This window comes from Hypoxylon trugodes, assembly GCF_022578975.1.
Source record: "Hypoxylon trugodes strain CBS 135444 unplaced genomic scaffold F4822scaffold_11, whole genome shotgun sequence".
Lineage (NCBI taxonomy): Eukaryota > Fungi > Ascomycota > Sordariomycetes > Xylariales > Hypoxylaceae > Hypoxylon > Hypoxylon trugodes.
In genome coordinates, this window is record NW_026250026.1 from 1,639,962 (window position 1) to 1,649,598 (window position 9,637).

General features: G+C 47.7%; 5 protein-coding genes across 5 annotated transcripts in view; 4 read left to right on the top strand and 1 right to left on the bottom strand.

The window, feature by feature from the left end:
• Positions 1-290: 290 nt before the first annotated feature.
• F4822DRAFT_434812 (phospholipase D/nuclease) lies at positions 291-3,111 on the top strand (the record flags this gene model as incomplete). The annotated part of the gene is made up of 5 exons (XM_051462070.1): positions 291-442; positions 498-525; positions 597-749; positions 808-2,839; positions 2,897-3,111. The coding sequence occupies 5 exons, from the start codon at positions 291-293 to the stop codon at positions 3,109-3,111; spliced, it is 2,580 nt and encodes an 859-aa protein (XP_051309472.1).
• Positions 3,112-3,640: 529 nt separating this feature from the next.
• F4822DRAFT_85380 (carbohydrate esterase family 12 protein) lies at positions 3,641-5,009 on the top strand. Its single transcript, XM_051464081.1, has 3 exons — positions 3,641-4,203; positions 4,307-4,411; positions 4,527-5,009. Exons 1-3 carry the CDS (start codon positions 3,910-3,912, stop codon positions 4,881-4,883), a joined length of 756 nt encoding a protein of 251 aa, XP_051309473.1. The 5' UTR covers positions 3,641-3,909; the 3' UTR covers positions 4,884-5,009.
• F4822DRAFT_85527 (SOR/SNZ family-domain-containing protein) lies at positions 4,913-6,661 on the bottom strand. Its single transcript, XM_051464083.1, has 2 exons — positions 6,297-6,661; positions 4,913-6,109 (listed from the first exon to the last, which is right to left on the bottom strand). Exon 2 carries the CDS (start codon positions 6,087-6,089, stop codon positions 5,136-5,138), a length of 954 nt encoding a protein of 317 aa, XP_051309474.1. The 5' UTR covers positions 6,090-6,109; positions 6,297-6,661; the 3' UTR covers positions 4,913-5,135.
• F4822DRAFT_85688 (SNO glutamine amidotransferase) lies at positions 6,567-8,261 on the top strand. The gene is made up of 3 exons (XM_051464086.1): positions 6,567-6,851; positions 6,978-7,425; positions 7,500-8,261. Exons 2-3 carry the CDS (start codon positions 7,169-7,171, stop codon positions 8,080-8,082), a joined length of 840 nt encoding a protein of 279 aa, XP_051309475.1. The 5' UTR covers positions 6,567-6,851; positions 6,978-7,168; the 3' UTR covers positions 8,083-8,261.
• Positions 8,262-9,290: 1,029 nt separating this feature from the next.
• The window catches only part of F4822DRAFT_85637 (uncharacterized protein), a 1,200-nt gene continuing 853 nt past the window's right edge, over positions 9,291-9,637 (top strand). The window contains exon 1 of the mRNA XM_051464085.1: positions 9,291-9,459. Coding sequence (XP_051309476.1) covers positions 9,380-9,459 — 80 coding nt within the window. The 5' untranslated portion in view covers positions 9,291-9,379. The remainder of the gene's footprint in view (positions 9,460-9,637) is intronic.

A 9,637-nucleotide genomic window follows, 5' to 3' on the forward strand; every position in this document is an offset into this window, starting at 1 on the left:
ATCCAGCTTCCAGAATTCGAGGAATTCCTCAATATCTCCACATATATCCGTAGTTCATTAACACCTCATCTTCCCTTTTTCACCTCCTTCATCGTCGTGTTTCCGTATAGCTCAGTAGATTTTTCTATAATCACGAGCAACGCCGCGACCATATAATTGTATCCTATTTAGCTACATTCTCCGTCTTGCTAGGGCAACTTTTATCTAAATTACCTGCTTGGACGCGCTCGACGTCATCGGTTCCCTCTCAAACTATCCGTATAATTAATGAGACCGTGTAACGATTCACGATGGCTAACTCTCGTGGACAAGATAGCGAGCATGACCACTCCGACTTCACTGACAAATTAAAACATCCATTCCATGACTTGAAAGAAAAACTAAAAGATACACACTTACATGAGGAATTGCATGATGCCAAAGTCAACCTCATACATAAAAAGTAGGTGTATATTTTAGTCACCCTTTTTGAAATTGGTATATTAATCTGGCTTCAGACATAAACTTGGAAAGCTTGCAAATCTTGTAGGTCTCAAAATACACATTCAATGCCGCCTACTTAGTTAGAGAGTTACTCACGGACGATCCCCATGTAGTTTAACCCAGAGCATCGTCACGATGAGCAACACGAGAAGGCCTGTGATGACAAGCGTAACAAGATTTCCGAGGGACATCGTTTCAACTCGTATTTCCCCGAGCGTGATGGCAATCTTATCAAGTGGTACGTCGACGGAAGGGATTATTTTTGGGTGAGTATACCCCTAATAATCCAACGTCTGATCATATCGGCTTATTCCGCTCTGGTAGGCCTTATCCGTGGCTCTAGAACAAGCAAAGGAGACAATCTACATTGCAGATTGGTGGCTTTCCCCGGAGTTATTCCTTCGGAGACCTCCCTACTTTAACCAGGAGTGGCGTTTAGACAGGATCCTAAAACGCCGCGCTGAAGCCGGTGTAAAAATATACGTTATCGTATACCGCGAAGTAGAGGCCGCGATAACTTGCAACTCCGAACATACTAAACATGCTCTACAAAGCTTATGTCCCGAGGGTTCTCCCGGATATGGCAATATCAAGGTTATGCGACATCCTGATCACAACTTCTTAGAAAATGCTGCAGATATGACATTTTACTGGGCTCATCACGAAAAGTTCATCGTCATTGATTATGCGATGGCCTTTATTGGAGGTTTAGACCTTTGCTTCGGTCGCTGGGATGATCACCAACACATCCTCTCGGATGTCCACCCCGAAGGAGTTGCTAATGAAGTTTGGCCTGGTCAGGACTTCAATAATAACCGTGTTATGGATTTCAAGAATGTCCAGGATTGGAAACAAAATGAGCTAAGTAAGGCTGATTATGGGCGCATGCCGTGGCATGATGTGGCTATGGGGGTAATTGGACCTTGCGTCTACGACATCGCCGAGCATTTCGTCCTTCGTTGGAATTTCATCAAACGAGACAAATATAAACGCGACGACAGGTTCGATTGGCTGATGCTACGTGGACGGGAAGGCAAGGATGAAGATCTCGTGGGCGTGCAACGACCGAAGCATCCAGTTGGGGATTACGTGCTTCATCCCTTGACGCCTATGGAGACTAAAAATCTTGATAACCGAGGAAGCGTGCATGCTCAGATCGTCAGGAGTAGTGCGGACTGGTCTAGTGGCATATTGACAGACCACACTATTCAAAATGCATATTCGGAAATCATCCGAAATGCTCAGCATTATGTCTACATTGAAAATCAATTCTTCATTACCGCCACGGGAGATCAGCAATCCCCCATTCACAACACGGTAGGGAGGGCGATCGTGGAGGCTTGTGTAAGAGCTGGTAAAGAAGGACGAAAATTCAGGGTTATCATTATTATTCCTGCTATCCCTGGATTTGCTGGTGATCTCCGCGACGACGCTGCCACCGGAACACGTGCGATTATGGATTATCAGTATAAGTCAATATGCCGTGGGGAACATTCGATTTTCGAACAAATTCGCGCGCAGGGAGTCGACCCCACCAACCATATTTTCGTCTTCAACTTACGTTCCTATGACCGCTTGAACAAGACACCCGCCATCAAAGCACAGGAAGGGATATCTGGCGTAAAGTACCAGGAAGTCCAACGTGCTGAAGCAGAGGAGATTATGGGCGAAGGCATCCACGGCTCCGCAGATGTTGAAGGGGAGCGAGATGAGCACATGGGAAAGAAAGAAGAGCAGAAAGAAATTGACGAGAATACGAGGAGCAATGAGGCCAAGCGCCGTTTCGAAGAAGCTAGACAGGATGGCCACGACACGAAATCGGCTTCTAGTGTTGCTCACCATGCCATGGCAAACACTGGAAATCTTTCGGAGGAGTTATGGGAAGGGGATGCTCAAGAAGAAGTCGAGAATTGGATCCAAGAAGAGTTATACGTCCACGGCAAGCTTCTTATCGTGGATGACCGTATTGTGATCTGCGGTTCGAGTAATTTAAACGACCGTAGCCAATTGGGTAATCACGACAGCGAGTTATCAATTATCATGGAAGATACCGATAAGATCCAAAGTGTCATGGACGGGCAACCATTCGAAGCGGGAAGACACGCAGCCACCTTGCGACGATACCTATGGCGGGAACATATGGGACTATTGCCGCCACAACCTCACGACGCTAGTGACGATCCAAATGCTCAACCTCCTGGAGAAAATTCACCCAATGACATCTGGGATGGAGATGATAGCTACAAGTTCGTTGAAGACCCTATGAGCGACAAGGTCTGGGATATGTGGACCACCAATGCGACAACGAACACAGAAATTTTCAGACACTTATTCCATGCGGATCCTGATGACCACGGTAGGTTTTGGGCCGCTAGAAGTTATCTCACAAAACTCATCACTAACCCGAGTATAGTTAAAACGTTCAACGGCTACAATACCTTCTTACCGCCTAAGGGTGTCAAGGCTGGGCATATTTTCGATAGGTTCTTGCCTCCTGACGATATCCGGAGGAAACTCGACGAGATCAAAGGACATCTTGTGTGGATGCCTCTTGATTACTTGAAGGATGCTAATATGGCCGAGACGGGACTGCAGGTTAACTCATGGACAGAAAGTGTATACACCTAATGAAGTTTCTGCTAATGGATTACTGGGGGTTGGTGTTTGGTGAGTACTAGGCGTCTGTGGCGGAGTTTTGGTCATGTAGGTGTACTCCATGTTTGAATATAGGTGAGGCTCAAGGCTCAAATACCTAATCATTATTAATAAGGCCAAGTTATTTAATACATCAATAAAACGGGTGTCTACGCGAAAAAGAGCCTTAGTTCAATACGACGCCCTGTCACCTTGAAGTGACGGTAAATCTAAAACGTCGTCGGCGGAGCAAGTAGTATTAAGTGATTACGTCGTAGTGTCATTAAATTTGGCAGATAATGTTACCGTCGCGTTGATGTCATATGCGATCTAACCAAACACGCTCAAAGATCGGGTGGTAAGGACAAGACGGACCCGAAGAGGCCATATCCCGTTACCCCCGTATTCACGGGTATACTACGTCGCGCCATACCAAAAATGTACCTTTCCTTCTCCGCAAAACACGTTTTGGTGATCCGTACGTGGCCAATCCCGCCGGGTGAATTGGAAGTTGTCCGCTAACCCCAAATGCCCCCAAGACCAACCAATAGGGCCTCAATGACTGCTTGCCTCGGTGTATGTTGATGCGAGAATCGTCGATATTTCCATGGCGGAACTCCATCACGATGCAACCTGGCTTACGAGGAGCTTGAGGTCTAGGCGCCAATTGATTCTATTCGTATAAAGCAAGTTCTTCTCTAGGTGTATATATAGACTTAGTTCCAGACCTGGTTCCTCATATACGTAATCCCCAGGAAGCTACCGGTTCAGAAAGTAATACTAATCATAATTATGTACCGTTCCAGTTTCTGGGTTGCTGCCTTGTCTGCCTTGGTCTTAGGAAGGCCGGTAGACGAGTGCTCGTCCAAGCCCGCGGCGTTCTTCCTTGCGGGCGATTCCACGACGGCGCCGGACGGCGGATGGGGAGATGGCCTACTATCCTTCCTTAAAAAGCCAGCTATAGGTCTTAATATCGGGAAAAGTGGCGCCACGACTGCCTCCTTTAAGGCCGGGGGATATTGGGCCAACGTGACGCAACACCTAAAGGACAATGCGAACAAATACGATACATATGTGACTATAAGTGTAAGGACCTACGATATAGATGGAGAGGCGGACTTTCTTTTGAACTTGGGCCGATATGTGATACCTATGCTGACGACTTGCGCCTTTGTTGGGCGTGCATTAGTTCGGACATAACGACCAGAAATCGACGAGTGGCGTAACTTTCCAACAGTACCAGGATAATCTTATCAAATTTGCCAATGAAGTCAAATCACTGGGCGGTACACCGGTATGTGCTTCCTGCCGCTCTCCCACGAGGAGAATACCGGGAAAAAGACGGCCCCACGGGGAAGGGAAAAGGGGGGGAGACGTCGAAGATTGTTCGTCACTAATATATAACCTAGCTCCTAACTTCGTCTCTTACCCGCCGAGCATTCCCGTCCGGCCAAGACCACAACGCCACAGACTCACTACACGACCAGCGACTAGCGGCCATTGAAGCAGCAAAACAAACGAAGTCACCGATAATCGACCTCAACGAGGCGAGTCTGAAGTATGTAAACGCCATTGGGAAAAAGGCAGCATATGAGTACAATTACGGCGACGACAAGAAAGACACGACCCACTTGAACCCTCATGGATCTGTTGTCTTTGGTAGGATGGTAGCAGATCTGATTATCCGCGAGAATGCCTGCCTTGAGAAGTTCTTTACTCCTAACGAGACATTAAGCACCGCGATCTGGAATAATAAGCCTGCTTAAAGGGACAAGGATGTTCATAATTTGGTTGTTGAATTGTGGCTATCCGACTTTTGTCAGTTAATAGCCCTGTTGATAGGCTAGGAAGACATAACTACGCCACCGCAGAATACATCAGCATAATATCATTGCTCTGATACTTTTTTTTTAAAATCCGCGCCATTGAACTTCGTCTTTAGCCACCCTCCACCATCTTCCTGATTGAACATGGTATAATTGTTGAAATCTAGGGGTACCACCGCACATCGTAGCCGATTACCATCCCCTTCCGGCCATCTTCTGCTCAGGTCTCATGCTGTTCACGCTAATGCCGACCATCGCTTCCCCGAGACCTTCACTACATTCCGCCAACACCTTGGGGTCTTGGTAATGCGTTGTAGCCCTTACGATAGCCTTAGCCCTCTTGGCCGCGTCTCCAGACTTGAATATGCCACTACCGACGAAGACGCCGTCACAACCCAACTGCATCATCAGCGCGGCATCAGCCGGCGTTGCGACTCCACCAGCGGCGAAGTTAACCACAGGCAATCGTCCCAACTCTGCCGTTTGCTTTAATAATGCAGCATCGCATTCAAACTCCCTCGCTAAAGCCCTAATGGCCAAATCACCACCTTCTTGAAGCGTGGCCTTCGCTCTTGCAATGTCTCGGTTGACGGTGCGCATGTGCTTGACAGCCTCGACGACATCTCCCGTGCCTGCCTCACCCTTGGTACGGATCATGGCCGCACCCTCAGCGATACGCCTCAAGGCCTCGGGTAGGTTCCGGCATCCACAGACGAAAGGGACCTTGTAACCGCTCTTTTCGACATGGTAGAGGTCATCAGCGGGGGTAAGAACCTCACTCTCATCGATGTAGTCCACGCCGAGAGCTTCGAGAATCTGGCACTCGACGAAGTGGCCAATGCGGGCCTTAGCCATGACGGGGATAGTGACGGCTTCCTGAATTTCCTTGATCTTGGCCGGGTCCGACATGCGTGCCACGCCGCCCTCGGCCCGAATGTCAGCCGGGACACGCTCCAGAGCCATGACGGCGCAAGCACCAGCCTCCTCGGCGATGCGTGCTTGGGCGGCGTCTGTCACGTCCATGATGACGCCACCCTTAAGCATCTGTGCCAGTCCTGCCTTGACAATGAAGTCAGACTTGGAGAAGGATGGCAATGCCGTACCGTTAGAAGGCGCCGAGGTGTTGCTTGCACTGTTGTTCGTCATGGTTGTTGAGTGTTTGGACTCTTTGTTAGATAGCGGGGTTAAATGTTTTGATTTCTTTTTCCTAAGATGATGAGGGGTGATTCTATTTCTAGACTTGGCGGAAATAGAATCTCAAAGAAAACAAAAGGAAGATATGACGTTCAAGATATCAATGTATGTAGGTGATATTGGAATATCTTCAACCCATTCATCCACTTGGTCACTTACTTTGTTTAGGTATTTATTATTACTCATTCACTTTTTTTTTTTTTTTTTGGATGTAAGTGTTAGTATTTTTTGCCGTCCATACCCGTAATTTTTTAGAGCGGAATTTGTAGGGGACCGGCGGAACTTTAGTTACTTAGATAGCCATTATGAGATGGGAAGTAACAAACAAGGACCCTTCTCCTTTTACCAATCAGAAGACTGCCCGGAATCCAAATGGGGTCGCGCCCTTTCCTAAGACAGGCTTAGATTGAGAAGTTTAAAAGACCTGTTAGCGTGCGATTCCGATAATTTGAAAATTTTACAGCGCTTGAAAGCGAAGAGATCATGTACTTCCCCCGTACTTCGGGCGGGATGACGCATACGGACCGCCGGTCTCGGGGCCAATTCGGTACCCCCCAGTTACTACTCCCTCATACAATATGCGCATAGTAATAAGCTATAGACGCTAGTCTAATGACACTTAGTTTATGTTATGCTACGCCGAGGAGAATTTCCGCGGGATGCGGCGAATATACGTGACTAAGCACTGATATAGAGAGAATACGCCGAACTTACGTGCGTACATGTCTTAACACGCCTTACTAGGACATGTCTATCTGAAATAACGGAACTGGAAAAGAAAGAATAATCGAATAAAAGACTATTATTTACCTGTCATACAAATACTTACACCCGAATAAGTTAGATACGCTTGCACCGTCTTGATTCCAGGTTATAGGTCCTTGTAACCTACCTCTCGGTCAAATCCCGTCTATAGTGTTCTAATCCCGAGTCGTTGTTTGATATCGGTTGGCGAAGGCACAATAATTCCGACTTCCTTCCACCTTCCCAAAGGAAATTCTTCTTCAAGGGACAGGTTACGGATCCCTCCGATGAAAACGAACATGGTGACCATCGGCGTCCTCGCACTCCAAGGAGGGTTTTCAGAGCATCTCAGCTCTTTGCGCAAAGCAGCCGCATACATCACGAGTTCTTCACCACCAATACCGAGCCTTGACTTCATCGAAGTTCGGACACCTGAGCAACTAGCCCGCTGTGATGGCTTGGTCATACCAGGAGGGGAGAGCACGACCCTGTCGCTTGTAGCGGCGCAGTCTGGATTATTGGATCCGTTGCGAGAGTTTGTCAAGTGAGTACGACCTGCGCGCACGATCGCAAACGAAGGTAAATAGAGAGATGAAATGGCTAATGATTCGACACCAGAATTAGCAAAAAGCCAACGTGGGGCACATGCGCTGGTCTTATCTTCTTGTCCGAGCAAGCGAGCGCCACCAAACGAGGCGGCCAGGAGTTAATTGGGGGACTTAATGTCAAAGTTCACCGCAACCACTTTGGTCGACAGATAGAAAGTTTTGTAACGGACTTGGAATTGCCATTTTTATCTCAAAATAGTGATGGGACACAAGCCGCTCCTTTCCCAGCTGTTTTTATTCGAGCGCCTGTTGTAGATCAGGTGCTGACCGACGACGTTGGGTCCATCGACAATAAAATAGAAGATACAATACCAGGGATCGTTGCACAAGCTTCTAAGGATCGGGATCAGGCTTTGGAAGGGAAGGTCGAAATTTTGGCAACCCTTCCAGGGCGTCATGCCTCAAATAAGAAAGCTGAGGTGGCAAGGACAGCAGCCGATGCAGATTCCCAAGCTGTGTCTCCTAAAGGAGCGGGAGACATCGTGGCGCTAAGACAAGGGAATGTATTCGGGACGAGCTTCCATCCAGAGCTCACGGATGACATTCGAATCCACGTATGGTGGCTGGAACAGATAATACGGTCATACAAATGAAATAAATGATTTCAATATTTAAATTGGAGAATCCCAAAAGAGAAATGAACTGCACTCCGAATACATCAAAAAGCATAAGTGGCGTTTCTCTCTTATGCTCGATACCTTGACTATTTTATGCACTTCCAACACTGAAAGTTCCATCTACATTCGCTTCATTCAACGTTCATATCTAGATACCCACTAGTATAAATGCATGTATGTAAGCTGGTATAAAAATGCTGTACCCCGCCTACCGATCCGTATAGGGGGCCGGATGCGCCCGAACTGCCCCCCAAAAATATACCCAGATAAGTGATTTACGCCCTATCCCCGATCTAATACGGTTAGATACACGACTAGGTACTTTGGTCAACTCCCATTCATGGATGTAACTTATGACTTGCGGGGTACGTGAAAGAAGAGTGGTGGTCAAGAATGGGGGTTGTGTAATGTACTTACATGTATACCTCGTAGATGAGTGTCTACCTAGGTACCTTGAGAAAGCGTCCCTTTCTTATCATGCCTCACTGCATCATATAGCGAATGGGATCAGTGGAATTCGCCTTGAACACTGATTATCCCGATGCATTGGTGTTCTGTGGTGCTTGTGTTTGAGCGTACAGGTAGATAGAAAGCTTAAGCGGGGTATTGATTTGACAGCTTGATTTGAAGGACTTACCTAAATCAACGCCTTTCTAACTATCTGTATAACTGAGTTGACTGACTATCTTCATCTATTGAACATGGGAAAGAAGAAGGTACTCGTTGGGTGAGTCTATTCCACCTAGATACACGCACTCAGGTCGTGGTGGCTAAGATAGTTCGGGAATAGTTACGGCGTAGATATTGATGCTGTTGCTGGCTGGCTAGGCTCCTATGGAGGTGAAGACAGCACCAGTGATATCAGCAGAGGTGAGGTCCCCTGCCTTACAGACACGCAAATTCGCTACTTTACGTGTTGCCGTATTTCGTACTGACTCCAGGTTCCTTTTCATAGGAATCTGGGCTGGCACAATCGGAACCCGTCGTCTTCTTAAATTGTTTGAGAAATACAATATCAAGGCATCCTGGTTCATACCAGGTCACTCGCTCGAGACATTCCCCGAAGAATGTGGCATGGTGAGAGATGCCGGCCATGAGATAGGTCTACACGGATATTCTCACGAGAACCCGGTCGACATGACTCTCGAACAACAGCGGGATGTACTTGACAAAACTTATAGACTTCTTACCGAGTTCTGTGGCAAACCCCCAAGGGGCAGTGTTGCACCTTGGTGGGAGACGAGTAAGGAAGGGACCGAGTTGATGCTTTCTTATGGCATCGAGTACGATCATTCCATGTCTCACGAGGATTGTCAGATGTATTGGCTTCGAACTGGTGATACCTGGACGAAGGTAAGTGTGACCAGAACACTCGTATCCTAAATATATAGCTTTGTGCGAAGGCTAACATTAGTCCCAGTATGCCATATGATTCTATTTTACTGCATATTGGGGGGGGGGGGGGGGGGGGCGGGGGGGGGGGGGGGGGGGGGGGGGGGGGGGGGGGGGGGGGGGGGGGGGGGGGGGGGCA